Source organism: Aspergillus puulaauensis, chromosome 4 (genome assembly GCF_016861865.1).
Source record: "Aspergillus puulaauensis MK2 DNA, chromosome 4, nearly complete sequence".
NCBI lineage: Eukaryota > Fungi > Ascomycota > Eurotiomycetes > Eurotiales > Aspergillaceae > Aspergillus > Aspergillus puulaauensis.
This window is the reverse complement of record NC_054860.1, coordinates 2,687,800-2,707,849: the sequence shown is the minus strand read 5'-3', so window position 1 is coordinate 2,707,849 and position 20,050 is coordinate 2,687,800. Positions and strand designations below refer to the sequence as shown.

General features: G+C 49.7%; 9 protein-coding genes across 9 annotated transcripts; 4 read left to right on the top strand and 5 right to left on the bottom strand.

The window, feature by feature from the left end:
* Nucleotides 1-636: 636 nt before the first annotated feature.
* On the bottom strand, nt 637-1,744 carry acpA (acyl carrier protein; the record flags this gene model as incomplete). The annotated part of the gene is made up of 8 exons (XM_041704226.1): nt 637-644; nt 704-742; nt 802-850; nt 910-990; nt 1,051-1,068; nt 1,156-1,411; nt 1,469-1,580; nt 1,714-1,744. The coding sequence occupies 8 exons, from the start codon at nt 1,742-1,744 to the stop codon at nt 637-639; spliced, it is 594 nt and encodes a 197-aa protein (XP_041556833.1).
* Nucleotides 1,745-1,750: 6 nt separating this feature from the next.
* On the top strand, nt 1,751-2,625 carry APUU_41082A (NuoI/complex I 23 kDa subunit family protein; the record flags this gene model as incomplete). The annotated part of the gene is made up of 3 exons (XM_041704225.1): nt 1,751-2,028; nt 2,163-2,428; nt 2,495-2,625. 3 exons carry the CDS (start codon nt 1,751-1,753, stop codon nt 2,623-2,625), a joined length of 675 nt encoding a protein of 224 aa, XP_041556832.1.
* Nucleotides 2,626-5,758: 3,133 nt separating this feature from the next.
* ARO4 (3-deoxy-7-phosphoheptulonate synthase) lies at nt 5,759-7,012 on the bottom strand (the record flags this gene model as incomplete). The annotated part of the gene is made up of 3 exons (XM_041704224.1): nt 5,759-6,766; nt 6,858-6,913; nt 6,970-7,012. The coding sequence occupies 3 exons, from the start codon at nt 7,010-7,012 to the stop codon at nt 5,759-5,761; spliced, it is 1,107 nt and encodes a 368-aa protein (XP_041556831.1).
* A 2,687-nt stretch (nt 7,013-9,699) lies between these two features.
* Nucleotides 9,700-10,588, bottom strand: APUU_41080S (uncharacterized protein; the record flags this gene model as incomplete). The annotated part of the gene is made up of 2 exons (XM_041704223.1): nt 9,700-10,328; nt 10,375-10,588. The coding sequence occupies 2 exons, from the start codon at nt 10,586-10,588 to the stop codon at nt 9,700-9,702; spliced, it is 843 nt and encodes a 280-aa protein (XP_041556830.1).
* A 654-nt stretch (nt 10,589-11,242) lies between these two features.
* On the top strand, nt 11,243-12,215 carry APUU_41079A (uncharacterized protein; the record flags this gene model as incomplete). Its single annotated transcript, XM_041704222.1, has 2 exons — nt 11,243-11,323; nt 11,385-12,215. The coding sequence occupies 2 exons, from the start codon at nt 11,243-11,245 to the stop codon at nt 12,213-12,215; spliced, it is 912 nt and encodes a 303-aa protein (XP_041556829.1).
* A 511-nt stretch (nt 12,216-12,726) lies between these two features.
* On the top strand, nt 12,727-14,373 carry APUU_41078A (thiolase family protein; the record flags this gene model as incomplete). Its single annotated transcript, XM_041704221.1, has 3 exons — nt 12,727-12,733; nt 12,811-13,029; nt 13,100-14,373. 3 exons carry the CDS (start codon nt 12,727-12,729, stop codon nt 14,371-14,373), a joined length of 1,500 nt encoding a protein of 499 aa, XP_041556828.1.
* Nucleotides 14,374-14,604: 231 nt separating this feature from the next.
* On the top strand, nt 14,605-15,982 carry APUU_41077A (mitochondrial 54S ribosomal mL50 protein; the record flags this gene model as incomplete). Its single annotated transcript, XM_041704220.1, has 3 exons — nt 14,605-15,098; nt 15,206-15,647; nt 15,707-15,982. 3 exons carry the CDS (start codon nt 14,605-14,607, stop codon nt 15,980-15,982), a joined length of 1,212 nt encoding a protein of 403 aa, XP_041556827.1.
* Nucleotides 15,983-16,420: 438 nt separating this feature from the next.
* APUU_41076S (cytochrome P450) lies at nt 16,421-17,987 on the bottom strand (the record flags this gene model as incomplete). Its single annotated transcript, XM_041704219.1, has 2 exons — nt 16,421-16,780; nt 16,827-17,987. 2 exons carry the CDS (start codon nt 17,985-17,987, stop codon nt 16,421-16,423), a joined length of 1,521 nt encoding a protein of 506 aa, XP_041556826.1.
* A 779-nt stretch (nt 17,988-18,766) lies between these two features.
* On the bottom strand, nt 18,767-19,868 carry APUU_41075S (uncharacterized protein; the record flags this gene model as incomplete). The annotated part of the gene is made up of 3 exons (XM_041704217.1): nt 18,767-19,258; nt 19,310-19,784; nt 19,849-19,868. The coding sequence occupies 3 exons, from the start codon at nt 19,866-19,868 to the stop codon at nt 18,767-18,769; spliced, it is 987 nt and encodes a 328-aa protein (XP_041556825.1).
* Between the last annotated feature and the right edge of the window lie 182 nt (nt 19,869-20,050).

Here is a 20,050-nt window from a genome sequence, read left to right as displayed (position 1 = left end):
TTGAGAAGTTCAGATAATCAGCAGATCCGAACAATACAAGGGGAGCTGATTCGGAGATCGCTCTGCAAGATCAATATCCCGTCGAGAGGTTCAATCGGGCAAGCCAATAAATCGTCGATTGGCACGTTCGATTTCGTTGAGCAGCGGCAGCGATTGTGCCCAGAAGAGGCTCGGCAGACCGTTGTCAAGGCTATCTGGCTCTAACGCGCGTTTCTTAGTGTCTCCTGTGACGAGCCCCGTCAGCCGTGGATTTTGGCTCTTGGCCGCCTGCCCTTTGGCTTTATTTAGTTTCTTCCGTACGTACTACAGTGTTAAAAACCCTCGTGGCCATCTGCCGGATGTGGTCTACCTCCAGTCTGCGACGCTATATAGCCCCCTCGGGCCGACCGATGTCACTCTCAGGCACCCCCCAATACAGCACTCGTTAAGACTCCAAATCAATCAAAACTGCATTTAAAGTGATATACACGATATAGGAAGGTGAAAGCACCGGTATGTATCAGCATACAGATTAGCGCCATACCACGCAGGTACCCTAACTCTAAAGGATCCTGCATAAGATGCACGCTAGACAACCCCATTCTTTTCTATCTAACCCCCGACAATCTCTCCCGAGCCCTCGAATTAGGTACATGTTTAGTGAGCTAGAAAAACAATCAGCTGCGAACGTTGGCTTGGTGGTCCGGTGGGAAGTTGCGCTTACCATCGGGCTGAGCAAGGATGTACTCAACAGCCTTGTCAACTGTTTCGGTAAAAATCATCAGTATAAGAACCATGGTCTCCGCGTAGTTCGTGACTTACCGCTGTGGATGGTGTCGGCCTCCTTGTCGGGGATCTCAATGCTGAATTCCTGTGGGCGCGAGTCAATATCAATTGTTTGTCACACGAACAGCTCCGCTGAATTCGTACCTCTTCAATAGCCATCACAACCTCAACGGTATCCAGGCTGTCAAGTCCGAGGTCGTTCGAGAAGTGAGATGCAGCGTTGATCTGTTTGGTTCACGTGTTAAAAAACATTATGCCGACTGCTGGTTAGATATAGCGACGAACCTTGCTAGCATCGGTAACCTGCGAAAAAGGAATATGTCAGCAAATTACTCTTCCCACGACCGCTTTCCAAGTCAATAAAATAGAGTCATGACGCGGCTGACGCACCTTGTCAAAGTTCTTCAAGAGGTTGACTATCCGGCCCTCAACCTCGTCCTTGCCCAGGCCGGCAGGGGCGGAGTAGAAACGAACAGCCTGGAAGGCGAATCGAGGAGCGAATTGAGCAGGGCGAGCCACAGGAGAGCTGCGGATCTGGAAAGCAGCCTGGGGCTTGACGGCACGGGGCACAGAGGCCCTCAATGAGCGGACAATCGCGGAACGGAGCATTATGACGGTGGAGAGGGCGCGGTGGAAGAAAAAAAGCCTAGACGTATATTAGACGAGACCGACTGCGAACAGACGCAGATAGAATCAAGATTACCTCGACAGAAGAATGGACGAATGGACAGCGAAGGGGAATTGATGGGAGCTTTGCTGGTCGCTGGAGAGTTGAACCTGAATTTGGCGTTGCGGCTTCGGGGAAAGCAAAATCCCTGCGGCCAGCCAATCAGCGCGCGGCAGAAAGCAATGACCTAAGCCGCCTGCAAAACCACTCCAGCAACCGTCGACTTCGAGAACCTCCAGCTGCTCCAGTTCGTCCCCCTCCCCCAATTGACTCCCCCTCACTCTCCCCTCCGACCTTTTGTCGACTCTCCATCCCGCGATGGCTTCTTCCAGATCTGCGGCGAGGCTGCTCGCCTACAGACGGCCCATGCCCTCCGTCGCCTCTCCGTCTTCCTTTATCCCGACGGCAAACTTCTCATCCTCGGCGAACCGGGCGGCCACACCAGTTGGGCCTCCCCAACCCGGATTCCGTCTTCCTCCTCCCAAGCGATGGGATCAAGGCTCCGAGGGTGCTCTAGACAAAGCCAGCAAGTACTTCCTCATGGCGGAGATCTTCCGGGGCATGTACGTTGTTTTGGAGCAGTTTTTCCGGCCACCGTAAGTCACTCTCGCAAATATGACACTAGGTGTATTCGAATAGCGATGTGCGACAAGAATTTCAGCCTATTCGATTTAGCGCACTGCATCGCGAATGTCCAAGGTAAATCCAATGCTGACGCGAACCAACCCAGTTACACCATTTTCTACCCCTTCGAGAAAGGCCCGATCTCTCCTCGATTCCGTGGTGAACACGCCCTGCGACGCTACCCAACTGGTGAAGAGCGCTGTATTGCATGCAAGCTTTGTGAAGCCATCTGCCCTGCTCAGGCTATCACCATCGAAGCCGAAGAGCGTGTGGACGGAAGTCGCCGGACGACCCGCTATGACATTGATATGACCAAGTGCATCTACTGCGGCTACTGCCAGGAGAGTTGCCCGGTCGATGCTATCGTTGAGAGTACGTTTACATTATTCCGTATTATCTTCATCCTCGCTGGAGCAATTACTGACATGGTGTCCACAGCTTCCAACGCAGAATACGCTACCGAGACTCGCGAGGAGCTACTATATAACAAGGAAAAGCTCCTTGCTAACGGCGACAAGTGGGAGCCTGAAATTGCCGCTGCTGCCAGAGCCGATGCTCCCTACCGGTAAAACCAGCCCAGTGTCTTTATAGGATGTACCGAGGAGGAAACTTCATCGAGCCAAAAAAAGAAAAAAGCCACTTTCCCAAGAAATGATTGCCAGGACATTTCTCCTGTGCTGAAATATTTGATTTCATTATTCCCACTTTGTACATAACTCTACCGCCAACCCTTTTCCTCCTTTGCTACTATGTACTTGACGGACTTGTAGGGATATTGATCCCGCCTTTCCGCCCCGATTGTCTTTTCTGTATCTGTGATGTTAGAAGAGATTTGTGTTTTAATACCGTTTAGGGATCAATTGAGCTGTATTTCCTTTGTTGCACTTTTTACAAGCATCTGCTGGGGAAAATTCAAGCGAATTCCTATCCAGCCTACTACCCGTATAGACACTTGAGCCTTTGGAACACAGCAAGAAAAGGAAACAACATTCAAGAAAATCCCTTATATTGTATCAACAAATCGCTACCAATGCATATGTGCATAGAAATAGACAAGAGACCCGCAATATAAACAAGCAAATACCAAAACACCGACCCTGAGCCCAGCCCTTGACTTTTGTTGACCTCAGCCGCATCATGTCACCAAAGACCTCTTCTCAATTCACAAGAGATGAGAAGTGGGGGGAAAGAAAAGGAAATTAAGTCTCTTCGCATCACACGGACAAAGGTATACGCATTCATCATTAGATACAACATCCATCCTGGGCCCGAAACCTACTTAAATTCATTTCTTCTTTCCACCTCCAACCTTGGCCTTAAAGCTGCCTTCAAATCCAGGCCGGGGTTTACCCTTGCCTCCACCGCCAGCACCAGCTTTCTTGCCTCCTCCAGACTGGCCCTTAGATTCTCGGCGCTTGCGGAGGTTGTCTTCACGCTTTTGCTGCTTCATGTCCTTGCCCTTCTTGACGGTGTCCAGGCGGTCCTTCCACTCGCGCTCGGATCGCTTCTTTGCGGTTTCTTTGCGCTTCAGGGCTTTCTTTAGGAGAGAGGTATCATCGCGGACTCGTTCACCGTGGGCACGCTTTTTAGCGTTAAGCCACATGTCCTTCTCCTCGATGTCGCCGCGCTTCTCCTCGTCCAACCCTGCGAGGCGGGCTGCCTTGGCCTCGGCTGCCTTGAGGGCTGAGGCGGCGTCCCTGGGCCCAGTGGTCTTGGGCTTCTCTCGAACATTGGCTAAAGCGGGATCGGCGATTTGGCCATCAGCAAAGACAACACGGCCGAAAGCATAGCTTCCCGAGCCGACTGAGTCGGCAGGAGATCGCGGGGATGCCAACAGGGAGCCTGAACCACCAGGGGAGAATCGGCGAGTCATAGCTTCATCCTTTTCTCTTTGCTCTTCTTCCCTGGCTTTTTGGCGCAGCTGTTTCTTATGTGCTTTGCGCTGTTCGGCCTTTTGTCGTCGGGCTTCAATGAGCTCTTGTCGATTCCGCGCCGGCTTGCCGTTTAAGCCATCTGCTTGACGGGCTGCCCGTAGTTCATCTAGGCGCTTTTGTAATCGGTTTTTCAGCTCTTCCGGTGTGGGTTTGAGGGGTTTAGGGTCGGAGGATGCGTCAGTTGGGGCGGAAGGAGGAATGATAGATGATATAGAAGAGCTTCCCGATTGGGGATTTGATGTGTCGAATTCCGGAGAATTCGGGGCTGAGGATGTGGAATGATCTTCGTTGAACTCGAGAGAAAGCCCTTCGGCAACAGGGTTCTCCTCGCCGTCAACCTCATCAGCATCTTCGGCATCTGGCTTGTCAGATTTGCTACTAGCGGTCTTCGAGTCGGAACTCGGTGCAGCAGCGTTTTTGGTCACCTCGACCTTTTTATCTTCTTGTTTCACTTTTTTGGCGGCATCCTTAGCCTTCTTCTTCTCTTTTTGTTCCTGTTTTTTCTGCACCTTCTTCTCTTCCTTTAGCTTTTTGCGGGCTTCCGCCTCGGCTGCCTTGCTATCAGCACCGTCGGTTTTCGTCGAGGCGTCGGCTTGTTTCTGCTTCTTAGACATCGCATCGCCCCTATTTAGCCCCTCCTTCGGAATTTCTGAGCCTAGTTCGGCGTCGTCGGATGACTCTGCGTCGTCTTGTTCCTCATCGTCATCGTCATCCTCAGCCTGTTCATTCCGCTTGCGCTTTCGCGCATTCTCGTCCATTACGTCCTTTGCCGTTTTGGCCGAATCGGGATCCAATTTCGCACGCTTAGCTTCACGAGCTTGTTCCTTGGTCTGCTTTTTCCGCTTCCATTGGTCCTATCCAGATATTCGAGTCAATGTCATGTACATGAAACGATCACGGATAAGGGCGGCAAAAACCAAAGGAAACTTTGGAAATAATGCTTCTTTGCAGGAATTAAATAGGTAGGGTGGTAAAACATACAGTGCCATCTTCTCCGTAGTAGAATTTTGCAGGAATCAACGAAAGTAACCCATCAAAGGCCTGTGCATGGCTTCGCAGCCGTTGCTGGTTGAAGAAAAAAGTTCGGTCAGCCTTGTCGTTCTAAACGGCAGAGAAAAATTATTTGCTGGATCTGAGTATCATACCTCGAGATCAGCCATACCGCTCTCTTTTCCCTGTAAAAGAACACAACCAACAACTGAACCAAGACGTGCAAGGGCTTCGCAACGAGTCGGTCGAGGAAGCAAAAACCCGCGATACGGCTCGAATAAAATTTGGGTGGGTTGAACTCTTGGCACTATCATTTTCTCCACTCGCCTGTTTTTCACCGCCTACTATGATGTGGGCCGGGCTGGAGAGTCCTTCACTACGAGAGTAAGCACGGGCAGTGAGTAATAATTGAGTCATTTCTATGATTCAACTGGAACTTTGTATACATACTATAACATGATTGGTGGCTCAGAAGCTGAATGTGTTAAGCCACAGCCCGAGGTGTTTCTGGTAACTTTTAACAAGCTCACTTCATAGGAGATCATGTGACCCAGCAACAATACAGGCTACTCTGTAGAAAACCAAGGCAGTTAAATCAATCATCATTCATTTTTTGAGCCAAATAGTTAGAACTTTTGTGGCATCAACAGATACCTGGATACGTACAGGTCATGCTAAAACTGCGGCTCTGGTATCTAACTCAAAATTATGCCAAGTTGTCCGAAAAGAGAAGTATGTAAGAAGCAGTCCGAAATCTTTCAAACGAAGCTACTATTTATTACGCAGATGCGCCATTGGCTTTTGACTTCGCGGCCCGTCTAGCGCGGACTGCATCGGCGAGGTCTTCCAGCACACTGACGGTGCTTTCCCAGTCAATGCATGCATCAGTGATACTGACACCCTTCTTGAGTCCGGAAGGACCCTCGGCAGGAACCTTTTGGTTACCCTCGTGGATGTTGGATTCGATCATAACACCAATGATAGCGTCCTGGCCCTCACGGAGCTGGTCGCCAACCTCCTTAGCGACGAGGGGCTGGTTGCGGTGGTTCTTGTTGGAGTTACCGTGCGAGCAATCGACCATGACGACCTCGCGCTGTTTCTTCCCGCCCAAAGCGTCGCGAGCGCCCTGGATACTCTGACGGTCGTAGTTTGTACCCTTGTTTCCTCCGCGCAAGATCACGAAACCGTGCTCGTTACCGGAGGTCTTAGTAATGGATGCGAGACCCTGCTTGGTGACACCTAGGAAGCGGTGGGGGTGAGCGGCGGCGCCAATGGCGTCAATGGCGACGGTGAGGTTGCCGTCTGTGCCGTTCTTGTAGCCGATGGGGAAACTGAGACCGGAGGCAAGCTCACGGTGCAATTGGGACTCGGTTGTGCGGGCACCAATGGCACCGAGGGAGATCAGATCGGCGAGGTACTGGGGGGAGATGGTGTCAAGCATCTCGCTGGCAATAGGCACACCCAAGCCTGTGAGATCAGCATAGAGTTTACGGGACACGCGGAGACCCTTGTTAATGTTGTAGGACTCGTCGATGTCTGGGTCGTTGATCAGACCCTTCCATCCAACCGTTGTGCGGGGCTTCTCGAGGTAGGCGCGCATGATGACGCAGAGGTCGGAAGACAGACGAGCGGAGAGCTCCTTGAGGCGGTTGGCATATTCGAGTGCTGTTTCGGGATCATGGATGGAGCATGGTCCAACGATCACTAGAAGGCGGTCATCACGCTGCTCGATGATCTCGACCGCTTGCTTGCGGCCAGCTCGGACGGTTGGAAGCGAAAGCTCAGGCTAATTAATTCACGTTAGTGACGATTCATCCAAAGTTGTAACTTCCAGCGGGATTGGATTAAGATTAAGTGCACTCGGTGGTGTGACTCACAGTTGGGATCTCGGACTGGACGAACTGAGGCGAAAGCAGAGGGTCGTAGCCCAGGACTAAACCAAAAGGTTCAATTAGCAAGTTGAATTAAACACAGCAGAAATATTCTTACCGCGAGTGTCCTCGTTGATTTCCTCCGTTTTTACAAGAGGCATGTTGCTCAGGAGTCTGAGTATAGAGTAAAGTGGGGTATAAGCTTAAAAAAAATGTAGAAGAGGGGGAGCTTTTAAGACGGCGAATGCACTCGGATTCTTCAAGGAACAGGAGTCGCGCAGAATCAATTCCAACGAGGAGAAAGATGATATGAAAATAAAAACAGCAGTCAGTGTTTGAAGGAAAGAAGAATGCCTGGACCTCTCGCCGCGACTTTTTTGGACGAGCGAAATCGGTGCATATCGGGTGGATCCAATCAATGATTCACATTTCTCACACAACAGAAAATTGGCATTCCCCAGTCCTCACTGGCTGTATTTGTAAACCAGTATGGTACGATACGGTCGATCCGCCCTGTGGCATTGGTTTCTTTTCCTTCTTTTCCTTAACATGTGATACGAGTTCCCAAACTTTCCATCAACACCATAACATAATTAATATTTGCAGATACCTACTAAACCCAGCAGCTCTGGCCCATTGGTTCCGTAATCAGGGATCTAGGCAGAAAGTGTATCGAAAAAGTCCACATCTTCCCTTACCGAGGTAGGACTTCGGTGACCCTGCTTACCTCATACGCTCATAAATCATGAAGGTCTATTGGCTCCGCAACAAAGGAATTGATATACAAAAGTATCATACGAAGTGCACTCTGTTAGCTGTTTCGCCGTATTCCAGTGTCATGGGTTCGCCCAGCACTTATCTTCTCTCATACGAGGGGCATGGTCGGTATTCATCAAATCAAAGCCCTGTCTGTAACAAAGATACGACTCGGGAATACGAGCTCTTCGTATTCTGCGTTATTAATAGAAGAGATTCCGGGATGTGTACAAGGCCACTTGGGGATGCCATTGTGACAACTTAACATCAGTTTCAGAGTCATTTAGGGTTCAGTATGACGGATCTTACTAGTGCCCACCTGTGCGACTCGACAGTAAATCCTTTCCAAGCCACTTCAGTAGCAAATGTGTATCTAGTGCTTAATACATGCATACAAAAGCTATATGGGATGGGAGTGTTACATCGGCGTACCTAACTAGGTAGATCCAAAAGTATAGATTCTCCCGACGACCCGAGCCCTACATATATATTCCGTCCTTGCATGATATACTACTACCACTCCACTTCCTCCTTTCGCACTTTATTATAAAGAGACCGCGCTATAGTTTTGCCTTTTATTAAATGCACATTGGGCCTTATATATATCCAACGTGACAAATCGTTATTATATTACAGGGATGGTGAACTGAGGAAACGGAGTAGTATGTGCAGAACTCTTCCCTATTCCGAGGACAGACCATGTCACCATGGAAAGAAGATAAGGGAACAATAATTTGAGGCTCGAAGGCAGAAAGACGTGTGTGGTATCATAAAACTCCTCGGAACCCTAGCTTCGCTCGTTTCAAATATCAGGACATCATTGCCAACCATCGACAAATAACATTTATTTCTTGTTGTCTTTCTTGTCTTTTTCCTTGTAGCCAAAACCTGACGAGCTTGGATCTATTGAATATGCCTGGAAAGAGATGGGTGGTGGAAACTGGAATTGAGTAATTAGTTTTGATCTGTTGACATATGGGCGAAACGGCATACACCTCTAAGATCTGAAATATCGGCACCTCCCCGTCTAGAGAACCTTCTGATATCATTTAGGCGAGTTATTGAGCAGTCTTCGAGATACACTGAGGCGAGCTGGGATGGTTTGTGAGGCCAATGGCGAAATTGAGGCCGTAGATGACCGGTTCTTCTCTGTAGTTCTCGTAGGATCTCGCTCGTCAACCGGGTGAACTTTGGTAGGTTATCATACTGACTGGGTGGTGTTCTTCGGCGTCCGGGCCTTTTGAGTGGTGTCTTAGCTAGTGTTGTAGCTATTTTCTTAACTGCTTTCTTAAGTGGCATCATAATTGAATAGGAAATTGGCTCTTACGGTGAGTAGAGGGGGCATCAAGATGGCCAGGAATGATCTTTGATGGTTTATAAGGAGCGAAATCAGTTGTTAATCAGAAGTATCATCCTACCAAAGAGCTGAGTTGCTTTGTATAAACCATAATTTTAGAACAAGACGTTGGTTGTGTCAAGTTTGTTTGCAGAGCTTACTACAAAGACTTCTGATTGTTATACTAAATGTTCTTTCATTCAAGGCACCCACTGACGACATCATGCTTTGAACGTCAATATAATGCAAGAAACACTTACTCAGCTCCCAATAGACACTATCCAAATAATCCAGATTTTGTATTTACACCAAATATCTGAACTAATTTAATCAAATACAAGTTCATTATATTTTACACAGCCCTAACAGTGGGGAGCGGATCGAAGGATAGTGCAAATAAATATAACAAAGATAAATGGAAGCCATCCCCTTACTAGAGTACGTCAATCGCGCCGACCATAGATCAAGCTTGCAGTACCTTCTCATTTAAGAGCCATAAACAAACAATTAACATAACGCGCCTGAGCCCTGTGGTCTGATATTAAAGTAAAATTGTCCACAACGGATCTCCAGTACCCTCAACGTTCAACGAACGAGGCTCAATACTGAGATCATCGGACATCTTGAGAAAGGTCCTGATGAACTCTAGCGTAATATTTTGCAGGAACGCAGCAATGAAGCAAATGATTGAAGCTGATTTTGGGCGAAATGGAAACCAAAGGCGTGATCTTTATCAGGCACTGGGGGACCATCGAACTATGGCAATATCTCTTGGCCCCTCCAGTCCCAACATCGACCTCTTCCCTCGTTCACACCAGTCCCCATTCCACACAGAACTCGCAAGAGTTTAGCAGCGGACTCCTCGGGCTGCAACATCTCCCTACTATTCCAGTAGTTCCGGGTGAAGTCCGTGTGGACAGTTCCCGGGTGCATCGCAATTGCCATAGCGCGCTCCTTGCTTCGGGACTGTAAATAAAAGTCGAAAGTCTTCGCTAGTTGGAAAACTGCTGCCTTACTAGCACGGTAGGAATACCATCCTCCCGAGGCATTATCTGAAATAGATCCGATTCTGGCTGCCATCATCGCATATATTGCATGCGAGCAGGGTAGGCCCAGATGCCATAGAGGACTGTCCCGTTCGGAAGACTGTTGCACGTCTTCAAACTCTGGTGATGACCTTTTCGGTAGGAATTCTGATAAATGCTTCATTAATAGCATCTGCCCCAGTGTATTGATCTTGAAGCTCTCTAGTGCATCCTGAGCAACGACATCGGCTGGGGATTTCTCAACATGAAGAACACCAGGAACAGTGATGGCGAGTCGAAGAGAAGCACCGGGGTAAATCTCATTGATAGTAGAGGCCATCTCAGATATGGTGGATTCATCTGTATATATTTAGCCGAAAACACTAGGTGAGCGATGAACCAATACCAGTTACATCGACCTTGAGAACATTGAGTCTCTTTTCCGCAGCTGGGGCCTCATTTTTGATCTCCAGCAATCGGTCCCGCACTTCTTCACAGTCTTTTCGTGCCGTCGCAATGACAGGCAGGCTTGTATGAGCTAATAGCTGCTGTGCAAGGGCGAATCCCAGCCCTCGCGAGGCAGGAGTCACAATAGCAAATCCAGATCGTAGAGCAGCCATAATTTCTTGACTCGTAATAATATTGCAGATAAAGTACTCAAACACCTGCCGGTAGAAGTAGTACAGCCACTAATAGTTTTAAGTAGAAGTTCTTCTCGGGGACTTAGTACAGTCATGGTCAGGTGGTATTGACATCATCAGCGACGGGGCTCAAAGGCAACTCGGAAACCAAAGGCTATAATCGCTACCCCGCTGAGAAGATTAGTATAGACCTCTGGATGCATTTAGAACTGAAGTGATTATTATTGGATTGCTGCATGAACTCAACCCTGGTGGAAGTCTTCGCTGGCGACTCTGTAGATGTATTGATAATAAATGATACGAAACAATACATAAATACATAAAAACGTGTATTAAAGTCACTTGAGATCCACAGCTGAATTTAGTGCCTGCCTTTTCTGGAGTAGACTACTCGTGCTAGGAGACATTTGGGAACAGCCTCGACCCCAGACCACACCTTATGTTCCTCGCCATTAATATGATTCGTATATAACTTGACAGTCTCATACTGCCGTTCGACCGTGGCTCCCCTGGGTCCACCTGGGTTTACGCTCGCCGACTTCCAACCAAGTGCCGTGCTCGTGTTCGATGGACCACAACTCCTAGTCGATTCTTCCTTCACCAGCCTTTCCCCAGTTCGACATCAAGAGCCTCATGTCTTGCCTTTCCTCGAAGCGCCAGAGGGAACACGATGAGTTTCCAGTCTACAATGAGGACTTAGTCCGAGAGAAGAAGGTTCGCGTCTATGGCGTAAGCTGAGCTGGTATCATGTTTTGGCTAACAACCAAGCTTATAGAAACATCGTTCCCTACCTCTGCGCAGTCCTCGGAAAGCTGGCGAGAGCTCGAAGCTCGTTGATGCAAGCCCACGAAACCCGCTCTCAGTCTATCCTTACTCCGCGTTGACTCCCATCGAATCCTCCGACGAAGATGATCCCGACAATCTATACCTTTCTAGTTCGAACCTGAATAAATCCCAGGAGATCCAACGAAGTTTTGATACCTCTGGACTCGACTGCGACGCATCCATGGATCTGGACGTGTCGGAAGATTCAGGGTCGGTAGACAAAGACACGAAAAATCAACTGTCGGCCGCTGCATCTGATGGGGATGATTGGAACCATTCATCAAACCCGCATAATATTATCCACCATTCACTCAGTACAAGCCACATCGCGGCAACGCCATGCGATTCGCTTAATTCCCAACAGCCGACTGTCCCAATAATATCGGTATCCGACTCTACGGTATCTCCTAGTCATTCTATTCAGTTAACCGAGGATACCCTATGGTGGCGTTGCCCGCGCCTACTTAGCCCAGTCAGCGACAATGGAGATAGCATACCAGGCGCGAAAGACTCCTCGGATGATTCAGAAATGGTATACGACACGTCTCCTCCAGAATCGCTTCCGTCGTTGGGGTCGGGGTATTCATCCGCTATGGATGCTGAGGCAGCCGACATGCGGCAGCGGTTGTCATCGTTGGATCTACCGGGTCAGGCAAATATAAAGCCAAGTGGGCACCTCAAGCCACCCAAAAAGCCGGGATTCTCAATGGGTTATCGTGCTGACTGCGACAAATGTCGCCGTAAAGTGCCTGGACATTACAGCCATATCATTGGGTGTTGACACTTTTATTCTTCGAATTCCCGCCTCCGGGTTCATAAAGAGCCACTACTTGGGCTCCTCGGTCGGTATTTTTATATAACGATGTTACGAAGGCATGGCGTTCTCTGGGATACTTGTGATTGTTTTATTATCTCTCGTCGATACCAGGAGTTTTGGAGGGCTGCTCACTATGGTCATATTGCATACCAAGAGATACCAGAACATTATTGATGAAGACCACACAGAATCTGAATGAGAGAATACCTACCCAGAATCACCCCGCATGATTATGGAGCAGAATACTAGTGCTTTGGCTTTTATATTGACTTCTTCGATTCTATAATTATCCGACCGCTTCCGATGTGTATAGTTAGTTAGTTCCGTCATCGGATAGCGGCTCGGGTATAGAGCGCGGCGCAGTTGCGGCTGCCGCCATAATCGACTGGGCTGAAGACAGTGTAAGGATGCTCGTTTCTTGACGCGTTTGTTATTAACCCAGGGAGTCACTTCGAAAACATTAGGGATTCTGCAGATGAATGGTGCTTCCCGATGGGGTTTGCCGGCTAAGAGGCCCTCCCGGCTTCCCCCCACATCTCCCCAATCTTTTCGGCGGCAGAGCCCTTAGCCGATCTTCCTTGCCGGCAGTTCGATGGCAACTTGGGGACGGCTCTGGCTCTTAAGAATAATGGATCCCAATCCAGAATTCCAGCTGGACGGCCCATCCTCCATTATAAGTATTCTTCGACGTCCCATATCCTCAGCGAGGAGTTTGTGAGGTGGTCCGCCCTTGAATTACCTCTTCCGCACCAGCCAGCTTCTTTCGGATATACCCCTTGTGAGCGAGCACCTGAACCCCAAACCTTTGATTTGACTAGATGAGATCTGACTATTCGAGGTGAATATAGCTATTTATCTAGTCGAAGACGCATTATCAATCATGGCCTCTCCAGTCCCACGAGGCATTCGCCAAGTTCTCCAAAAATCGCCGTCGGATATTGTTATCTTGTCGTCCCTCCGTACTCCCGTCACCCGCGCAAAGAAGGGCGGTTTCAAGGATGCCTACCCGGAGGAGCTGCTTTCTCATGTGCTGAAAGCGACGCTTGAGGCAAACCCGAACCTCGATCCTGCCTTAATTGAGGATGTCTGCATCGGTTCTGTGCTCCAGGAGCTTGGTGGTGCGAAAGCAGGCCGCATGGCCCAGATCCACGGAGGCTTCCCTCACACCGTTCCCTTCCACACGATCAACAGACAATGCTCATCAGGTCTGGCCGCCATCTCGACAATCGGAAACAGTATCCGCGCAGGTGCTCTCAATGTTGGCGTTGGTGGTGGAATGGAATCCATGACCCGGAACTACGGCTCTCGTGCCATCCCCACTGTTTTGTGGCCTGAGCTCAAGGACTCGCCCTCGAAGGACTCGAGAGACTGTATTATGCCTATGGGTATCACCTCTGAGAATGTTGCGTCTCGCTACGGTGTCAGCAGGGAGGACCAGGACGTGTTCGCCGCCAACTCTCACAAGAAGGCCGCAGCTGCGCAAAACAGCGGACTATTCGATTCCGAAATCGTCCCCGTGAAGACTCTTTCTTACGACGCCGAGAACCCTGATGCTCCTCCCAAGGAGGTTACCGTTAGCAAGGACGACGGAGTCCGCGCTAACATCTCCGTCGAGAAGATGGCTTCGCTGAAGCCGGCTTTCTCAGCGAGCGGCTCCAGCACTGCTGGAAACAGCTCCCAGGTCAGCGACGGTGCTGCAGCCACTTTGTTGATGCGCCGCTCTACCGCCACTGAACTCGGTCTGACTTCGTCCATCAAGGCCCGCTGGGTCGGCACTGCCGTCGCCGGGTGTGCCCCTGATGAGATGGGTGTTGGCCCCGCAGTCGCTATCCCCAAGCTTCTCCAGCTCCTTGATGTGAATGTTTCAGATGTTGGAATTTGGGAACTTAACGAGGCCTTCGCCTCTCAGGCCCTCTACTGCGCTCGCAAGCTGGGTATTGAAGAGGCCAAGATTAACCCCAAGGGTGGTGCCATTGCCCTCGGCCACCCTCTGGGTGCCACTGGAGCCAGACAACTCGCAACTCTCTTGCCAGAACTCGAGCGCACCGGCCAGGAAGTCGGTGTTGTTAGCATGTGCATCGGAACTGGCATGGGAATGGCGGGCATGTTTGTTCGGGAGTAAATCCACTATCGGAACTCCACATAATGATTTTAGCGTCATATACCTGTACATAAGCAATTTTCTCTGTAAAAAAGACTATATTTTTGAAATATTTTACGTGATAAATTCCTTACCTTGTTTTTTTCTTTGGGAATTGGGAGATTTGCCGGTCGTGGCTCAAAATGCCAAGCCTATAAAACCCGATCACGTGCTCCGCTCTTTGACTTCCGTAAACTTTTCTCCAGTTGTTGCATGTTAGCAAGCCAATTACCCAGCATCGCAACCATGCGCTCCTCTCTGCGATTGTTGAATCTGGAGGCCACCCCCCTCCAGGGATCTCGAACCCGATATGTCTGCTCGGTCTGCAGACAAGAGGCGCGCCCACGGCCCTTCGTCGCCCGTCAATTTCTTCGCAATGCCTCCGACTCCTCCACCCCGATCACCGAACGTGTGCGCCGCAAGCTCTGGGGCACCGATAACCCCCCCGGCTTGAAGGATCCCTACGGCGGAGAAGGTGTGTTTGAAAAGAAGTTCAAGAGAGGCCAGGCGGCGAGACAGGAGGACCAGGCTGTGGAGGCAACGCCCGCTGAGACGCAGGGTGCTACTGCCGAGACCGCTGCGGAGGAAGCTGTGCCCGAGGGAAGTTCTAGTTACGAGCCGGCGACGACCTGGGCGGGACTTCAGCGTATTGGACACCTAGGGAATTGGAGTGATTACCCTCCTAGTGAGGCTGATGCATACAATTCGTACGTTCACGCTTTGATCCCTCTTTTTCTTAGCTCTTCAGACGGCCTCAATTCATGCGGCATAACGGCCCGACTTGTAAAGCGGAATGCTAATATATACGGTGCAGCTTTTTCTCCAACCGCCGCGCCACGAAGCCTGAACACTTCGCCCTGGCTGCCCACCAAGCCGCCGTTGAATTGTGCTTGATGCACTCCCTGGACAAGCCCCTCACCCGTGTTTGCGACGTCGTTGAACACGAGAAGGCAGTTTTTAATTTGATTTGGAACTGTAAGATCCAGCCGAGCAGCCAGTGGAATTCAGCTCTGGAATACCCGGATAAGGAAACGGAGGAAGCGCTTGTCTACATCTTCCAGCAGATCGGAGCTCAGGATGAACCCACCCAACCGGAAGAAGTCGCTGCAGAGGATGTCGAGAGTGCCGAAACGGAAGAGGTTGAGGAATTCCAGGCTGCCGGGCCGTCCAAGAAGCTCGCCTTCTTTGGATATCCCAATGTCAAGGACAAGGGCTACCTTTCTTTGTCATTGGCTGACCCGGCGACAAAGTTCGCTGTAAGTCTAGCAAGGTCCATTTCTGCCGGTATACATGTACTGACTCGGGTGTTTTACAGTTCCTGAAACGGTTCTCGCAACTAACCGGCCACTACTTCCCGGACCCTACTATCGAGTCGATCAACACAGTCCAGCACGCTATGAACCATGCTACTAAGGAGATGGCACCGAAGCCGAAGAAACTTATCGACCACCTCGAAGCCAACGAGCAACTTCAAAGCCTACCCAACGTCAAGATCTTCGGAAAGAAACAGAAGCCGTGGCATCATGATGAGGAGCTTGGACGGAAGAAGATCATTGATGCTGAGCTTCGTGCGAGAGGTCTCATCGAGTGATTTTCTCGTCTGGGATTCAGAAACAAACCCCCTTATCCAGTTCTTGTAGCATGTCGTTTTCCAAGATTTACTTTTGTGTACAATAGCAGCAGATTTATGTTTAAACCATTGGAATGATATAATATGTTTATATAGGAAATTTGTCGATGACATGCGCACCGTAGCGATCGGCGCTTGCCCACTGAATAGGGTTTATTTCTAAATGCTGGTATTTGGCTCTTCATATAGTATATACATTGAGAATTCATTATCTCCCATTCGTCAACTGTAGAGCAGTCTGACCCTGTAAATAGTCACGTGTGAAGAGGCATTAGGGCTTGCTCCTGGTTGAGGAACATGCAGACAGCTTTGGATCATACCAAGACCCTTCAATTAGATGCCTTAAATACAGAACAAAGAAACCTTTGTGGCCTTTTCCTTGGTAGAGCGAATAAACACCTACTCTTCCCAACCAGGACCGTTCTCTCGCAGCTTCAATTTACACATCAACGGCACTTTCTCCCACACCACGTACGACTTCTGGTCCTTCCAATTAGCACTCTCCTCGCACAGCTCGAGGTCGAAATTCCAAAGAATCTGTGCAAAAATGATACGCATCTCAGCAAAAGCAAGGTTCTTCCCAATACAATTTCTGGGTCCCACGGAAAACGGCTGGAGAACATCGCGGTTGTCTGAGTAGAATGGGGAAGACGGGTTTCTCTTGCTCTCTGGTAGCCAGCGCTCTGGGATGAAGCGCTGCGGGTCGTGGAAATTGGCTGGTGATTGGTAGGCTGCTGACTGGTGGACGAATACTTTTGTCTATAAATGTGGGTGGTTAGATCTGGTTCTTTTGGTCTCTTCGAACGGGAAGGGACTTGATAGGGCCTCCCCCGATGGGTATGTCGAATCCCGAGATATTGACAGGGGATATCGTTCTCCGAGGTAGGCCTGTCGGGACTGGAGGGTATAACCTAAAGGCCTCTTCGAAACAAGCCAGCATGTATGGAAGCTCAGCGGAGACCTTTTGAAAGGTAATATCGGATTCTTTCTTCATCACAGAGCGAACTTCGCTTGTCACTCTTGCCATAACCCCGGGATTCCGTAGCATATAGTATGTGATTCCCGATAGCAGAGTAGCAGTAGTTTCACTTCCTGCAATAATCAGGACATTTGCATTGCCCTCGAGCTCCAGGTCACTCAGCCCGTCTTTCTCTCCCCGGTGACGCAGCATCGAATCCATGAAATCGTGTCTGTTATAAGCAGACGCGTTCTGGAGCCTCTTCTGAACCGTTATCCTGGAGTGTAAAAGCTGCTTCTTCCTGTCCTCAACTACTTTACCGCCCCCAGACATAAAGGAGCGGATGATCTGAAAGACTAAAGGATATGCGTCCTTCAGCCTAATGTACGAAACTGCCTTGATGGCCTGGAAGACGAGCGCCACCCAGTGGTGATATTCCGAACTATCTAGTCCACCGAAAGGCTCCCCGAAGGCTAGATCACCGATGATATCGAAGGTAGTAAGGTTGTACCACTTGGCCATGTCCGCCGGTAGCTTGGATTCAGCAACTGCTTTCAAGCGCTCAACCAGCTTGTCCACGTAACTATTGAGGAGAGGCTCCTGGGCCTGAAGACCCCTGGCAGAGAAGGCGTGGGAAAGTGACTTGCGGTAGCGAGAATGGTTATAATCATCCGATGAGATTATATCGAATTTGTTCGCAGTTGAGGCCTGGGACTTGGGCAGCTGGCGATGTCCATGGCCGTAGATATCCTTCCATGCGTCTGCGGTGATAAAGGACACTTCGTTTCGGTCGAACCGGACAGCTGGACCATATTTAACATGAAGCCGACGTAAGTCCTTGTCAAAATTGCCACGGATGCCTGAAATGTATTTAAGGATCGGGAACAGTATCCATAGTTTAGAACCTGGAACCCGCCGCAGTGGGTGAAGGAGGAGGTACCATATGGCAACAATAGAGATGTAGAGGGAAAAGGCCACAATGGGCCACAGTATAAGACTTGAGATCATGGTGACAAAAACGAAACGAATGATTAGACAAGGCTTGAAACAGCGGTTGCGTGTACTCCACCGGAGGACATGGCCGCTCTTAAATAGTTAGGCAACGCCTAGGTCAAAGGCATTATTATTATGCATCGCGAAGATCCGAAGAGCGGGGTGGTGGAGCAGACAGTCACACGGAAAGACTAGTATAGTCTATATCATAGTACATTTTATGCAAGATAGTGATGCATTATATCCCTGTTGGTGCTGCGACACCGTGTTTCGCGGTCACCTACAACGCATGCCCGTGTGGTGGGGAGGAAACTAGGGCACAAAATCATTATGTATCTGGTTTGTTCACAGAGTGTCCCAGCCAGACAGGCCCTCATTGTCTTGAGAATTGACAGGGAATAGTTCCCGTGTCCGTGCAACTAAGAGTAACGGTGTTTTTAGAGCTTGTCACTCCTTGACTGTCGTCTAGGGAGGTGCTTTGTACCCGCTAGCTGGCCTAATGGTGCACATCTTGTCCTCAAACGGCTCATGGCACGAGGTCTTGGTCTGGCTAGCTGTCTTATCATTATTTGAAAATAAGTCTTCCATCCATTTGTGACTGCTCAGATGCCCTAGCTCTACTGAGCAAAAGTCGACGCCATGCTAGGCTGAAGATGGAAATAGAAAGGTCACATCTCAAATATGTACATCTGCCTTTGCACTCTTAGAAAACAACAGTGAAAAAAGTAACCCGTTCAATAAATATCGTACTCCAAAATTACAGACCTAACGCCGTGAAAAAGACATCAAACACATCATTTCTTCGAGGTTGCAGGTAGCGAGAAACCTCTCGTCATGAAATCGGAATTTCTGTATTGTGCATCTTTGGAGTCTTTCTTGAAAAGACTGCTGATATTGTCGTTCGCACCAATCAACTTGCGCCGCTTCTTTTTCTCGTTCTCTTCTTCCAGAACTCGCGCAGTCAACATTGCTGTCGCTGCATTCTTGATTCCATTTGGTGCTGATGGTGTAGGAGTAGATGTATTGCTCCGGCTTGTGGCTGATGGTGTGTCCTTTGTGATCGTAGTCTTTGATAAAGCTTCCCCGTTGGAAGCCCTGGTCTCGGATGCTGCGGTTGAATCGCCGTTGCCCTTGTTCTTACGCTTTTTCGACCCAGGTGCCTTTTTCAATGAATGTGTGAGACCCTGCTCGGCCAGTCGCTGGGATCTCGCGATAAGCTTCTGCTTGTCCTCAACCTTCGTGGGAAGGATGGGGATGATGTTGTCCTCGGCGTAAGGTTCATTGCACTGGGATTGTTAGCCGGGTCTCTAGAGGCATGTAGAATTCCACCAGCATACCTGTAGGCATTTATCCTCTTGTAACTGACGGACCGCCTCGTCCGAGAAAACGTGGCCGCATGGCACAAGATAAACCGACTTAACGTTCGGGCCCAATTGCTTCGCAGTAACAGGACAGAGCCAGCTCTCCCTCTTGTCGAGCTTCGCACTCGGGTGTCCCTCGCCCTCTGTGTCGATCTCAAACTTCAACTCGACGACATCCCGCAGACCTTTGACTCGGCCGGCCAGCATCTCTTCGCAATCAGCCTTCGAGCTGATGCCCTCCACTTCGTCGCCTGGAAGAAGGAACCTCAGGATCGCATCCTTGTTGTACATGTTTCCCGCACAGTCGGATACAATCGGTCGTAGAAGTTGCTTGTGCGACAACGGACAGGTCGCCCAGAGATGCTCTTGGAGCTCGCGCTGGGTTTCTTTAAGTTGCGCTGTGCTGGGGTTGCGGGCGGCCTCGCGGACAAGCTCGCGGCGGGTTGGAATACTAAAAGCGTACGCTGGTTAGAACTGCAAACATTGCTGCTAAAAGCAAGCAAGCAAGCACTTACCTGCCACCATCGTTACCCATATTGGCAGAAATTAACTCGCAGTTGTGTAGTTGAAAAAAAGTTGTCGACTTCAAGCTCTCATGGTTGCCCTTTGCCACACGCCGCCGCGGGACGATGACTAAGCGCATAGTTCCCCAGATCGGCTTCTCCAAGGTTGTCAACAGCTGGCCAGAACCGCTAGGGCTGTCAATATTGAGCATCT